At 42.4% G+C, this 15,529-nt stretch overlaps 1 protein-coding gene across 5 annotated transcripts in view; it reads left to right on the forward strand.

Annotated features, from left to right (window-relative positions):
* TAOK3 (TAO kinase 3) overlaps positions 1-15,529 on the forward strand; it is a 371,844-nt gene that overhangs the window by 102,441 nt on the left and 253,874 nt on the right. For all 5 annotated transcript variants that reach the window (XM_040345730.1, XM_040345722.1, XM_040345755.1 and 2 more), the window contains 3 exons: positions 2,319-2,420; positions 6,720-6,765; positions 8,748-8,844. In XM_040345730.1, coding sequence (XP_040201664.1) covers positions 2,319-2,420; positions 6,720-6,765; positions 8,748-8,844 — 245 coding nt within the window. The remainder of the gene's footprint in view (positions 1-2,318; positions 2,421-6,719; positions 6,766-8,747; positions 8,845-15,529) is intronic.

A 15,529-nucleotide genomic window follows, 5' to 3' on the forward strand; every position in this document is an offset into this window, starting at 1 on the left:
TAGTGGTGTTGCAGTACCTAAAATTACCAGCAGGTATCACTGCATGCAAGCTCTAACTGCAGTACTTAAATTTCACTTTGCGGTGTTATGTTGATAATGTAAGAACTGAACTATCTGTAGTGAAGTGTGTGTAGATGCATACAAGTGCATAAACTGGGTGTAAAAGAGTAATCTTAAAATAGTATTAAACCCTCAGTGTTTTTTAGTTTACCACATTGAGCAAAATAGAAATGATCCTCGGTAAACTATTTGATAAAATTCTTGCCCCAGCACTTTCAGTTTACAATTTTAAATGCTGCTGGCTCCTGCTTCCTCAGTGCTACTGTTTTCCTGAACGTTCAGTTTTCACAGGAATGAGTGACAGCTTGTAAAGCTTCACATATATCCAGTGAAGTGACCAGGTTCAGGTGATGCACAGAGAAGAAACCAATCCTCCAACACGAATTGTACCTGTCTATCTGCAGTTCTTTTTGTCAGAGCTTTCACAAAGCAGGGGGCAGGAAGCTGAAGATGCACTCTGTAGAGCTCCGTGAAAGCTGATTGGAGGGAAGGGACATACCCCTTCACACAGGAACCTAGCTGAGGCTGTCAATCATAGACTGTGTTGATGCTCCCTCCCTGTCACATTTCTTCTCTTGGTGTCAGAAAAACTTGTCAAAAGTGACTCCTGCTGATGACAGAGGAGCCCTGCAGCAGATGAAAATGACACTTGGTGCTCTGGACTGAGGCATGTACACGCTATAGAGCATGGGTCTTCAAACTACGGCCCTCCAGTTGTTCAGGAACTACAATTCCCATCATGCCTAGTCATGTCTGTGAATGTCAGAGTTTTACAATGCCTCATGGGATGTGTAGTTCCGCAACAGCTGGAGGGCCGTAGTTTGAGGATCCCTGCTATAGAGGGTTGACTGTGTTAGGAGGTTGTGTGTTTCTATTGATGCACACTGTAGGGAGACAAAACTCTAATACCTGCATGCAAGGTTCTATAGGACACTGCAAGTAAAATATGACATCCTGAAACCAGAAGTTTGGGGCAATAGCCATGGCAGTAGCTTTGACTGGAAGCTGCATACTCCACTCCACTATTAAATCAGCTGCTGAATCTACGGTACTCAAAAAAATTATTCGATGGATTGAAAAGGCTCACAATTTAATAAAAACAAGCCTGTCATACTTGCTCTGTGCAATCATTTTGCACAGAGCAGCCCCAATCCTTACGCCCAACCCCCCCCCCCCCCTTGTGCCGCATGCCATCATAGAAAGCTGCCTGCTACGGGGACACTCGTACAGGCTTGCTCCCAAGCTGTCTTTGTGTCCATAGACACACACAACATGGCTCAGCTCCACCCCCTACTCGCTGTCAGTACCTGTAATTGACAGCATCAGGAGTCATTGTCTCTGAGACATTGAGAAGGGAGAGAGCCTAGAGAGCTTCTATACTAGTGCACATTGCTGGACTGTCTCAGGTAAGTATGGGGGGGAAGGGGGGGGGCTACATTCAGAAGGTTTTTTTGTACCTTAATTCTTAGAATGCATTTAAAAGGAAGTAAAGCTGGTTTGTCAACAAATTATTGACAGGCAGTGTAATAATGACAGAAGAGTCCCTATTGGTCTCTTTTGCCATAAATTCATCCTTCTGCTTATCAGCTGTCATGTTCACTGAGCCGCGCATGCTCAGCTAACATTTACGGCCCTGATCGGCCCACGATCAGTGTCGTAAAGTGGCGTTATGGCGGGCTGGCCTATCAAATGGCCAAAGGCACGTGACCTGGAAGAAACCCTAGGCGAAGATGGAAGCGCCAGGGGACCCGCTGGATCGGTCCCAGCTGTGCACTGGAGGACACCATATAACAGATAAGTCTGCCGTAATGTACTAATATGCTGTGCATACTAGTACATTATGGCATAACCCACCTGGGGGGGCCTTAAAAAAAACAAATAAGTATAACGGACTTTACTTCCGCCTTCAAGGTAAAAAATAGCCTAAAGTTTAGGCTATGTGTTTTTTTACATCTTCAGCATCGAGGCGCAGAAAACAAATTGTTTTTGTAGAAACACTGTTAAACGCTATTAATAGTGTTTTGTTTTTTTTTAGCTTTTTCCCCCTTTTACAGCAAAAACGCTAATAAAATGCAAATGCTTCTACAAAAAGCTATTGTCAGCGTTTTTATGCACCATTTTTTTTTTTAAGCTTATGAAATGCACATGGTGTGCATGGAGCCTAAAGCCGAAATGCCTAATTGTGGTCTGTACCTGTGTTCGTTTTAGTTGGACTTAAATCTTAATTTAATTTACTTGTATATATTGTCTTTAAACAGAAATGGCAGGATATAGTGAAGGAAGTGAAATTTCTTCAACAGCTGAAACATCCCAACACCATAGACTACAAAGGATGCTACTTGAAAGAACATACCGCTTGGGTAAGGCAGGATTGTTCACTGGTGATAGAAAATGTGTTTCTGGATATCTTTAATATATGATGTTTTGGCAATAACTATTCCTTTCCTATACAGTATTAACATGTACAGGATCATTTATTGTATGGCTACAATAAAAACTTTTTCATCTGCCAATCTTTGAAAATGAGAAGTCTTCATAGTGAAAAGGATTTCCACATTCACAAAGTATATGCAAAACTCCTTACTTCAGTTAGTAATCGTCTGCAATAAGAAGCTTCATTCCTACCTCTCTGTCCGCTTGGTAGAGATTCACCTGGTGTTTATTTGCCTTCTGCCATGTTTTCACGTCAGCATGTAATCTAGTCCTATTTTTTATTTTATTTTTTATCCCTTAAGAATTTGTTTTCTGGTCCTAAGGTTTGAAATAGCCCACATATTTCTTCAAAGCACTGTTTAAAACCAAAATCTAATATTATATAAATTCTTCGATGTGATGGCTGCATTAGGTTTCTTTTTTTAGCTTTCTTTTATTTTCATCTGGTGATCCTGCCAGTAAGTCTGTTGTTTTTCAACAGACAAGGCCCTCTGCAGATGTTGCAGTTAGAGGATTGAAAACATTACTCTCAGCGCTACCCCTCTACGTTATTATGTCTAGCTTATATCAATCCATTTGTTATCACAATACTACTTAAAATGCTGCATCCAATGCTATAACTTCCGAAGGCTGGGTTCACATATATGTAAATTGGATGCAGGTTTCCCCCACATCCAATTCGCATGACAGGTGAGTGTGACCAGATCTTAATGGAGCCGGTTCACACAGGTCCGGGGCGGCCACGGTGCAGATTGCAGAAGTGTCCTGTGTGTCTTTAGGTCCAGTTCAGGTGTGAATTCAGGCAAAAATTCTGACCTGATTTGCACCTGAACCGGTGAACAGACACACATTGGACACCATTCTGTGAACCCGGCCTCAAACATGCATGTATCATATAGATGTAGTGCCATACAGCTGTGGACAAAGTTTTGAGAATGATACAAATCTTCTTGTTCACAAAGTCTTCTGTGTCAGTGTTTTTAGATCTTTTTGTCAGATGTTACTATGGTATGCTGAAGTATAATTACAAGCATGTCAAACTTGCAAAGCGGTAATAATTGCAGTGTTGACCTTTCTTTTGCAAGACTTCTGCAATTCTGACTGATGGCAGCCCATTCTGACATAATCATTGCTTGGAGTTTGTCAGAATTTGTGGCATGTTTTTTGTTTACCCGCCTCTTGAGGATTGACCATAAGTTCTCAATGGGATTAAGGTCTGGAAAGTTTACTGACCATGGACCCAAAATTTCCATGTTTTGTTCCCAAAGCCACTTATCAGTTTTGCCCTATGGCAGTGTTTCTCAATTCCAGTCCTCAGGCCCCCCCAACAGGTCAGGTTTTCAGGATTTCCCTCAGATGAAAAGGCTGTGGTGATTACTAAGGCAGTGAAACTGATCAAATCCCCTGTGCAAAATAATGGAAATCCTGAAAACCTGACCTGTTGGGGGGGCCTGAGGACTGGAATTGAGAAACACTGCCCTATGGCAAGGTGCTCCATCATGCTGAAAAAGGCATTGTTTGTCCCCAAACTGTTCTTGGATGTTCTTAGGCAAAATTGTGAGTGAGCCCACTCCCTTGGCTGAGAAGCAACCGCACACATGAATGGTCTCAGGAGGCTTTGCTGTTGGCATAACACAGGACTGATGGTAGTGCTCACCTTTTCTTCCCTGGACAAGGTTGTTTTCTTGATGTCCCAAACAATCAGAAAGGGGATTCATCAGAAAAAAAAATACCTTACCCCAGTCCTCAGCAGTCCAATCACTGTACCTTATGCAGAATATAAGTCTGTCCCTGATGGTTTTTCCTGGAGAGAAGTGACAACTTTGCTGCCCTTCTTGACACCAGGCCATCCTCCACAAGTCACACCTCACTGTGGGTTCAGATGCACTCACACCTGTCTGCTGCCATTCCTGAACAAGCTCTGCACTGGTGATGCCCCGATCCCACAGCTGAATTAACTATAGGCGAGGGTCCTGGTGCTTTCTGAACTTTTTTTGAAGCCTTCTTTGCAAATGCAGTATAAATGTTTTTTTTTTTGGGGGGGATGAAGTTCATTTTCATGGCAGAGGGACTTTGCAATGAATTAAAATTCATCTGATCACCCTTTTATAACATTCTGAAGTATATGCAAATTGCCATCATATATATTTGTGGCATTCTGAAAACATTTGGCCAATGCTGTATATACAGTAGTCCACAGTATTATACAGTTCTCATAGTCCTTCCAATGCTGAAAAAAAAACAATAGATACCAGATAATCATACACATTTGTTTCATCCCTATTGGTGTGGCAACACCTGTGCAGTCTCGTGTGCCAGTCAATCACTTACAGTATCTCACAAAAGTGAGTATACTGCTCACATTTTTGTAATTATTTTATTATATATTTTCATGTGACAACACTGAAGAAATTACACTTTGCTACAATATAAAGTAGTGAGTGTACAACTTGTATAACAGTGTCAATTTGCTGTCCCCTCAAAATAACAACACACAGCCATTAATGTCTAAACCGCTGGCAACAAAAGGGAGTACACCCCTTAGTAAAAATGTCCAATTTGGTCCGAAAGTGTCAATATTTTGTGTCGCCACTATTATTTTCCAGCACTGCCTTAACCCTCTTGGGTGTGGAGTTCACCAGAGCTTCACAGGTTGCCACTGGAGTCCTCTTCCACTCCTCCATGTCAACATCAAGGAGCTGGTGGATGTTAGAGACCTTGCGCTCCTCCACCTTCCATTTGAGGATGTCCCACAGATGCTCAATAGGGTTTAGGTCTGGAGACATGCTTGGCCGGTCCATCACCTTTACCCTCAGCTTCTTTAGCAAGGCAGTGGTCGTCTTGGAGGTGTGTTTGGGGTCGTTATGTTGGAATACTGCCCTGCGACCCATCTTTGAAGTACATGTTATCATTTATGGTTCCCTCAATGAACTGTAGCTCTCCAGTGCTGGCAGCACTCATGCAGTTCCAGACCACGACACTTCCACCACCATGGACTGTAGGCAAGACACACTAGTCTTTGCACTACTCACCTGGTTGCCAGAACACGCGCTTGACACCATCGGAACCAAATAAGTCTATCTTGGTCCCATCAGACCACAGGACATGGTTCCAGTAAGCCATTGCCTTTAGTTTGCTTGTCTTCGGAAAACTGTTTGTAGGCTTTCTTTTCTTTAGAAGAGGCTTCCTTCTGGGACGACAGCAATGCTGGCAGTACTCAAACGTCTATTTCCCAAAGACAACCTCTGGATATGACGCTGAAAATGTGCAGTTAACTTCTTTGGTCGACCACGGCGAAGCCTGGTCTGAGTGGAATCTGTCCTGTTAAACCGCTGTATGATCCTGGCCACCATGCTGAAGCTCAGTTTCAGGGTCTTGTTCTTATAGCCTGGGGCTATGCCCTCTTTATGTAGAGCAACAATTCTTTTTTTTTTTTTTCTCCGTTTTTCTCAATTCTCATATTTTTGCCATGAGGTGCTATTAAACTTCCAATAAATAGTATGAGGGAGTAAGAGCGATAACACCAAATTTAACATGCCTGCTCCCCATTCATACCTGAGACCTTGTAACACGAGTCACATGACACCAGGGAGGGAAAATTGCCAATTGGGCCCACTTTTGTTGCCAACGGTTTAGGCATTAATGGCTGTGTGTTGAGTTATTTTAAACAAATTTACGCTGTTATACAAGCTGTACACTCACTACTTTACATTGTAGCGAAGTGTCATTTCTTCAGTGTTGTCACATCTAATAAAATATTTACAAAAATGTGAGGGGTGTACTAACTTTTATGAGATACTGTATGTGCTGTGCAGACAGAATTCTGTGCACCCCTCTTGTGCCCACACTCACCACAAGGTATCGACCCCATGCCTTGAGTCAGATGCACCTCATATGCTGATATAGCCAGATGTATGTTCTCCTTCAGCGTGCTTTTTTCTCCTCCTAGTCACCTTCCTTTGTTGGTTGTGGGGAAGCCCCTGTGTCTCTCATTCACATATACAATGCATGCATGCATATATATATTCTGCTTTATTTTAAACAATTCTTAGAAACACATTGCACTCACTTGTAAAAGGTCTTTTAACACTCAAAGGTTAATCAACCCTGAAGCGCCGTGCTGGCATGCATCTTGTGTGTGGCCTTATCTGAGCATAATCTTCTTAACATATGTACAGTATGTTATCAACAAGATCTGATTTAACACATGTTGTGCTTTCTTGTAGTTGGTAATGGAATACTGCCTGGGATCTGCTTCAGATTTGTTAGAAGGTAAGAGAAGAGTTACTTGACTATTGAGAAGCATCGCGATCAAGTGGGTTATAGTAAAAATTTATTAACAATTGGATAAATATATTCCGTTATAAATGTTATATTAATTATAATCTAGCACTGACTACAAAGATGATAGTTGTGTGCGCCACAATTTCATATACCATAGCATTTGCCATGTTTAATCAACGTTGTTTTTTGGGGGTTGACGGGCTGGAAATGTAAAAGTAAATTGCAGCACACTGTTGTACGACACTCTGCCGTGGTGTCCAAGATTTAGGGCCCATTCACACTGGTGCAATATGGTAATGCCTATTTAAAATAAGCGTCCCATGCAATGCAAGGTAGCACATGAGTATTCGTGTGTGTGTGTGGCATTGTGCATGTAGTAGTAATGGAGCATAAGGCGCAATAAGTGTCTGTGTACGTAAATGTGTATGCAGAATCACAAAACGTTCATAGAATCCAATTGGAGCATTCAGGGTAACTTTCCACTGATCTCCATACACCAGATGCAGCATCTCTGAAGAGACTGAAGTATCTTGAGGCAAACTGATAAGAACAGCGGTGTCAATCCAAGTGTTATTATAACAGATTTATTGTGGTCAAAAGACAAAATCAGACTCATCACATAGTAAGGGCTTCCAATTGACAGTCTCGTAACAGGGAACCTCAGGTCAGGATAGAATAAGTGGGTGAACGGATACACCTGCAGGACCAAGAGAACAAACCGAGGGGCAGCAAACTAAGTGCAGCAATAATTGTACTGAAGCAACTTGCTCAGTATGTCTGTCCTGGTCTGGGGTCCCCTGTTGTGAAACTGTCCGTCAGAAGCCCTTACTATGCGATGAGCCTGGTTTTAACTGTAAGGCCCCGTACTCACGACCAAACATGTCTGCTGAAACTGGTCCGCAGACCAGTTTCAGCAGACATGTTTGGCCGTGTGTTGGCCCGAGCGGACCATTTTCAGACGGATCGGACAGGTTTCCAGGGGACAACTGTTTCCTGGACTTGCTTTAAAACAGTCCGCTGGAAACCTGTCCGCCCGGACATGTACGGTCGTCTGTACAGACCTACCGTACATGTCCTGCCTCCCGCCATCCCTCGCATGCGTCGAATGACTTTGACGCATGCGTGGAAGCATTTTAAAGGCAGGCCGCCCACGTCGCCGCGTCATTGTCGCGGCGACACCGCGTCATCGACACGGCGACACCGCGGACACGCCCCGCGTATTGTTTACGCGCGGACTTCTGTTCGATGGTGTGTATAGCCATCGAACAGAAGTCCCCGGACAGTCCCTGGGCAGACATGTCCGATGAAAACGGTCCGCGGACCGGTTTCATCGGACATGTTTGCTCGTGAGTACTCGGCCTTACAGTATAAGTTGCAATTTTTCTTTTCCCCACAATAAATCTGTTATACTACACCCAGACTGTGCACTGAAATCATTTTCTAGCAACTAAAGGGGTTGTAAAGGTAACATTTTTTTCCCCTAAATAGCTTCCTTTACCTTAGTGCAGTCTTCCTTCACTTACCTCATCCTTCGATTTTGCTTTTAAATGTCCTTATTTCTTCTGAGAAATCCTCACTTCCTGTTCTTCTGTCTGTAACTCCACACAGTAATGCAAGGCTTTCTCCCTGGTGTGGAGTGTCGTGCTCGCCCCCTCCCTTGGACTACGGGAGAGTCAGGACGCCCACTTGCACACAGCTCCTTTCTCTATTTGCAATGTAGAGAGCGTCCTGACTCTCCTGTAGTCCAAGGGAGGGGGCGAGCATGACACTCCACACCAGGGAGAAAGCCTTGCATTACTGTGTGGAGTTTTGTGGTTCTGCAACATAACCCCTACTTCTGGTGAACCATGACACCTTCAAGCATACATTATTTTCTTTCTCTTTTAAATGATTTTTTTCTGATGTGAAATGTGCACAAATGCAGATATTGTCTATTATTCAGTCTTTTGCTAAATTGTTCTTCCTTGCAGTTCACAAGAAGCCACTTCAGGAAGTGGAAATAGCTGCCATTACTCACGGTGCCTTGCAGGGGCTGGCCTACCTGCATTTTCATAATATGATTCACAGGTGAGTTGATCTGCCTGATGGTTGGCTGAAATAAAAGTTTTGAAATGTTAAAGTCCAGTTTAACTTTCATGGAAGGACCTCTTCTCTGCATGGAATCATTGTCCAAAATTTTAAAAGCCCCCTGCTGAGTCAGGCCTAGAGCTCACCAGTCAGCAGGGAACATGAACTTCTGATTGCAGAGCTTCAGGTCTGACTCGGCAGTGGGCAAGTGGGATCTCTGCAGTATAACTACCTTGTGTCTTGTGGCTGTGCTCAGTCTTTCCATGGTTTGTAACCTGTGACATGAAACTCTTCCACAACCTCACCTTAGTAGCAGATTTTGGCTGTTCCTCACTCAGGTTTAGGCCTCCTACACAGCTGTTTCTGTTGCAGTTGATACCGTTTCAACCTACATATGAAATGAATGATTATTAGAACCTGCTTGATATAATTGGTTAACCACTTGACCTCCGGAAGATTTAATCCCTTCTAGACCAGGCCATTTTTTGTGATATGGCCCTGCGTTATTTTAACGGACAATTGCATAGTCATGCAACACCGTACCCAAATTTTAATTTGTCTTTTTATTTATTTCCCCCCCCCCCCCCCCATAAATTGAGCTTTCTTTTGGTGGTATTTGATCACCACTGTTTTTTTTTTTTTTTTTTTTTTTGTGCTATAAACCTATTATGGCCCACAATTGTGGGACAAATGTTTTCTTACTTTTCTGCTATAAAACCTATCCCATTTAAAAAAATAAAATAAAAAAAAATAATAATGCTTCATAAATTTAGCCCAATATGTATTTTTGGTTAAGAAAAAATTCCAATAAGCGTATATTGATTGGTTTGCGTAAAAGTTATAGCGTCTACAAACTATGGTGTGTGTGTAGATATACTGGATTTTACACACATATATATATATATATATATATATATATATATATATATTAGCAATGGTTATGATCAGTGACTTGTATGCATCGTCACTGTACTAAAACCAAAAACGTAAATGTATTTTATTGGGATTTTATGTGATTGACCAGCACAACGTGGCACATAATTGTGAAGTGGAAAAAAAATGATAAATAGTTTTCAACGTTTTTTTACAAATTAATATGTGAAAAGTGGTGTGCATTTGTGTTCAGCCCCCCTGAGTCAATACTTTGTGGAACCACCTTTCGCTGCAATTACAGCTGCAAGTTTTTTTTTTTGAGGATGTCTCTACCAGCTTTGCACATCTAGAGAGTGAAATGTTTGCTCATTCGTTTTTGCAAAATAGCTCAAGTTCTGTCAGATTGGATGGAGAGCGTCTGTGAACTTCAATTTTCAAGTCTTGCCACAGATTCTCTATTGCGTTTAGGTCTGGACTGGGCCATTTTAACACATGAATATGTTTTGATCTAAACCAGTGGTCTCAACTGTGGCCCGGGATCGGATACGGCCCTCTGCTTGCTTTTATCCGTCCCTTGTGGCATTTCCCCCCCCACTGTCGGCAACAGTGGGGCATGGTCCTTGTCACTAACATTAACAATGGGGCACTATTCCTCCCACTGATGGGGCATTATTGCTCCCACTGACACGAACAATGGGGCACTATTGCAGTGCACACAGTGTTTTGCTTTTAGGCCAAAAAGTTCAATTTTGGTCTTTTTTGACCGGAGCGCCTTCTTCTATATGTTTGCTGTGTCCCCCACATGGCTTCTCGCAAACTGCAAACGAGACTTCTTATGGCTTTCTTTTTGTCACTCTTCCATAAAGGCCAGATTTGTGTAGGGCACGACTAATAGTTGTCCTGTAGACAGATTCTCCCACCTGAGCTGTGGATCTCAGCAGCTCCTCCAGCATTATTATGGGCCTCTTGGCTGCTTCTCTGATGTCTGGTGTGTTCCTTGGCCTTCATAATGCTGTTTGTTCACTCTGGGTCTCTAACAAACCCCTGAGGGCTTCACATAACGGCTATATTAATACTGAGATTAAATTACACACAGGTGGACTCTATTTACCAATAAGGTGTTTTCTGAAGGCAATTGGTTCCACTAGATTTTAATTGGAAGTATCAGAGTAAAGGGGGCTGAATACAAATGCACACCACACTTTTCACATATTTTGTTTTTAAAACAATAATTGAAAACCATTTATCTTTTTCCTTTCACTAGAAGATTATGTGCCTGTTTGTGTTGGTCCATCTTATAAAATCATAATAAAATACATTTACGTTTTTGGTTGAAACATGACAAAATTTGCAAAATGTCAAGGGGTATGAATACTTTTTCAAGGCACTGTATATGAACAGTTATCGTTGGGAAACATGGGGTGCGACTTGTCATGAGACTGTGGACCCCAAAGTCGCACGACAAGTCGCACAAATGTGAATGGACTCTTACAGCATTTCCTCACACCTGCCTAAAATGTTTACACAGTACTGTATTTAAAAACAAAAAAATAAATAAAAATACAGTATCTCTCAAAAGTGAGTACACCCCTCACATTTTTGTAAATACTTTAGTATATGTTTTCATGTGACAAAACTGAAGAAATTAGAGATTGTAAAGCTTGTATAACAGCGTAAATTTGCCGTCCCCTCAAAATAACTCAACACACAGTCTAAACCACTGGCAACAAAAGTGAGTACACCCCTAAGTGAAATTGTCCAAATTGGACCCAAAGTGTCAATATTTTCTGTGACCACCATGATTTTCCAGCACTGCCTTAACCCTTTTGGGCATGAAGTTCACCAGAGCTTCGCAGGTTGCCACTGGAGTGCTCTTCCACTCCTCCATGACGACATCACAGAGCTGGTGGATGTTGGAGACCTTGCGCTCCTCCACCTTCCATTTGAGGATGCCCCACAGATGCTCAATATGCTCAATAGGGTTTAAGTCTGGAGACATGCTTGGCCAGGCCATTAACTTTACCCTCAGCTTCTTTAGCAAGGCAGTGGTCGTCTTGGAGGTGTGTTTGGGACCATTATGTTGGAATACTCCCCTGTGACCCAAAGGGAGTGGATCATGCTCTGCTTCAGTATGTCACAGTACATGTTGGCATTCATGGTTACCTCAATGAACTGTAGCTCCCCAGTGTCGGCAACACTCATGCAGCCCCAGACCATGACACTCCCACAACCATGCTTGACTGTAGGCAAGACACACTTGTCTTTTTGTACTCCTCACCTGGTTGCCGCCACACATGCTTGACACCATCGGAACCAAGTAAGTTTATCTTGGTCTCATCAGACCACAGGACCATGGTTCCAGTAATCCATGTCCTTAGTCTGCTTGTCTCCAGAAAACTATTTGCAGGCTTTCTTGTGCAACATCTTTAGAAGAGGCTTCCTTCTGGGATGACAGCCATGCAGACAAATTTGATGCAGTGTATGGTTTGAGCACTGGAGGGCTGACCCCCCCACCCTTTAATCCTCTGCAGCAATGCTGGCAGCACTCATACATCTATTTCCCAAAGACAACCTCTGGATATGACGCTGAGCAACTTCTTTGGTCGCCCATGGCGAGGCCTATTCAGAGTGGAAAATTAAGTATCATGTATCACCACATGATGGCGATGTGGATACAGAGTGATTTGTATGCCAATGTCCTAACTTGATTGGAAAGTTCTTTTAGATACAAGAACATGGACCTTGTAGGCACACCCGTACAATTGGATAGAAAAAATATACACATTTATATTTTTCTGTTCTGAGTGGAACCTGTTCTGTCAGGGTCTTGACAATCTTCTTCTACCCTAGGCCATCTTTATGTAGAGCAAAAACATTTTTTTTATTTTTTTCCGATCCTCGGAGAGTTCTTTGCCCTGAGGTCTCATGTTGAACTTCCAGTGACCAGTATAAGAGTGAGAGTGCCAACACCAAATTTAACACACTTGCTCCCCATTCACACCTAAGACATTGTAACACTAGCGAGTTACATGACATAGAGGAGGGAAAATGGCTAGTTGGGCCCAATTTTTACTTTCTTTTACTTAGGGGCGTACTCACTTTTGTTGCTAGCGGTTTAGACTTTAATGGCTGTGTGTTGAGTTATTTTGAGGGGACAGCAAATGTACATTGTTATTAGTGCTGTCAGTTAAACGCGTTATTAACGGCGTTAACACAAACCCATTTTAACGCCGCCAATTTTTTTATCGCGCGATTAATGAGGTTCACCCTTTAAAACATTTTTTTTTTGTCAGCACGTACCTCTTAATCCCGATTTTCACCTGATGGCGATCCCGCGGGAGTGGGCGTTCCCAAGCACTGCCTGTGATTGACAGGCTTCCGAACGGCGCATACTGCGCGTCACAGGTTGCCGGAAAAACCTGAACGTCGGTGCGGCTCTATACGGCGCATGCGCACCGACGTTCGGGTTCTGTCGGCAACCTGTGACGTGCAGTATGCGCCGTTCGGAAGCCTGTCAATCACAGGCAGTGCTTGGGAACGCCCACTCCCGCGGGATCGCCGTCAGGTGAAAATCGGGATTAAGAGGTACGTGCTGACAAAAAAAATATAGGGAAAGTAAAAGTTGTTGTCCCGTAGAAATAGGATAGGCTTCCTTTTTATAGAGATGAAATTTCAGAGATTGTCTAAAGGTAGACAGAGTAGAAGGTAGCCAGATGGTTTGGGTTAAGGCGTTCCAGAGGCTGGGAAAGCCTCTGGGAAGTTCAGGAGGCAAGCATGGAAGAGGGTAACAAGGAAGCTAGAGAATAGAAGGTCTTGGGAGGATGGTTTAGGTCATGGGTGCTCAACCCGTGGCCCTCCAGCTGTTGCAGAACTACAAGTCCCAAGGCATTGCAAGTCACTGCCAGTTACAAGCATGACTTCCAAATGCAGAGGCATGATAGGAATTGTAGTTCTGCAACAGCTGGAGGGCCAAAGGTTGAGCACCCATGGTTAAGGTGATCGTTTGAGATTAATTGTGATTAATCGTGAGTTAACTATGACATTAATGCGATTAATCGCGATTAGAAATTTTAATCGCTTGACAGCACTAATTGTTATACAAGCTGTACATTCACTACTTTACATTGTAACAAAGTGTAATTTCTTCAGTGTTGTCACATGAAAACCTATAATAAAATATTTCACAAAAGTCAGTACACCACTCAAATTTTTGTAGATACTGTGTGTGTGTTTGTGTGTATATATTATGTGTGTGTGTGTGTGTGTGTGTGTGTGTGTGTGTATGTTAGAGATACACAATCATATCTGACGTCCATACTAGAGCTGTGTATAAATAAAGAAATATGTTCTGTTCTGTTCCATACTCTTGCACAAACTATGGTGAGTACAACATTCATTCCTTGTTGAGTAAAACATGAGTGGTTTACTGACCACCTGTGGTTTTAGGGAGCTACTGTATAATTCCTGAGCGCTATGTGAAATGCACCCCTAAGCAATGTTTTTCTGGAAAGCTGAAGAGATGAACAGACACAATGAGAGGTCATCTCTGTCCCAGGGAGTGAATGGACAATATGTCACCATGGGGTAAAACCTTTCGCCTCTATTTGGGTGAGTGGAGGGCTCCAATTGTTGGCTTAAGGAGTGACCAAACAATTGGGGTCATGTTCTGGGAGGGACAGGGCATCATTGTTGGCTCATCTTGCTTACAAAGGATTCCACAATAGAGGTCAGTGATGGCAGTTGGGTAATGCATAAATCCACTTCAGTCGAGTTCAGTTTTTGGTGAGTACTGTCCACCACAGAATTTATCGGGACTTATAAAAACTTTGTTAGTAACTGACTGCAAATAGAGGCTGCTTTGTACGCCTATCACAAGCAGATGAATGTTATTTTCTTGGTCTAAAAAAGGGATTTCCATGTATAAATAGCATAGGTGGCTTTGTATAGGATTGCAACATCTAGTTTTCCAGTGTTTTTATTCAAATTTTTACAAATACAAAAACGGCATTTGCCATTGTAATGGGAAAGAATTTTACATTAAGTCATTAAAGGTTCAGTTACATGTCTTTTAAACCTGTATACGCTTAAGTCTTAATATAGCATCATTCACCTATTGGGATCAAATCTAAACCAAACTTGCGACCCACTAACTGAACTTCCACTTGGTCTCAAGGACCATACAAGGTTCAAGGGCAAATTCAGATAAGAAGAGAAAAGAGGGAGAAAGAGAGATAGCAGAAAGAAGAATAGAGGGTAGGGAGAGGGGTTGCACTCCGGCCCTGCAACATCTAGTTGTACAAAAACAGACACACTACAATGTTTTCTAGTTATTGGAGCAGCAGTCTAGAAGCGAGCAGTTGTGTTGTGGGCCTTAAGAAAATTTATCACCCAGAAAGTTTATAAATATGTCTGGAACCTTCCTGCTTGCAGACATTCAGCTATATAGATGCAGATGAAGTAACTTGTGATTTTGCAACTAGTGGCCCCCTTGCAGTTTGGATATGGTGCACACATTAGGTGACTTGTTGTTTTTATATTCTGGAAAGATGGGAACCCCAAATGCACAGCAAAACTACTTGTGGTGATGAAAATTCCTGAGACCCCTTTGTGTTAATTATCCCTTGGCCATTTCATCTTCATTATCTTTCAATTTCATGAGCACCTGAAAAGTACACATGTGTATCTGTAAGTGTTATTAACGGCTCTTTTACAAAAAACATAGATATGATTTGGGGGTTACAGGGATTTGTCAATGATTTTTTTTTTTTGTCTCCACAAAGAAAAATAATGATCTAAATTCTTGGCTATTTTA

This window comes from Rana temporaria, chromosome 1 (assembly GCF_905171775.1).
Source record: "Rana temporaria chromosome 1, aRanTem1.1, whole genome shotgun sequence".
NCBI lineage: Eukaryota > Metazoa > Chordata > Amphibia > Anura > Ranidae > Rana > Rana temporaria.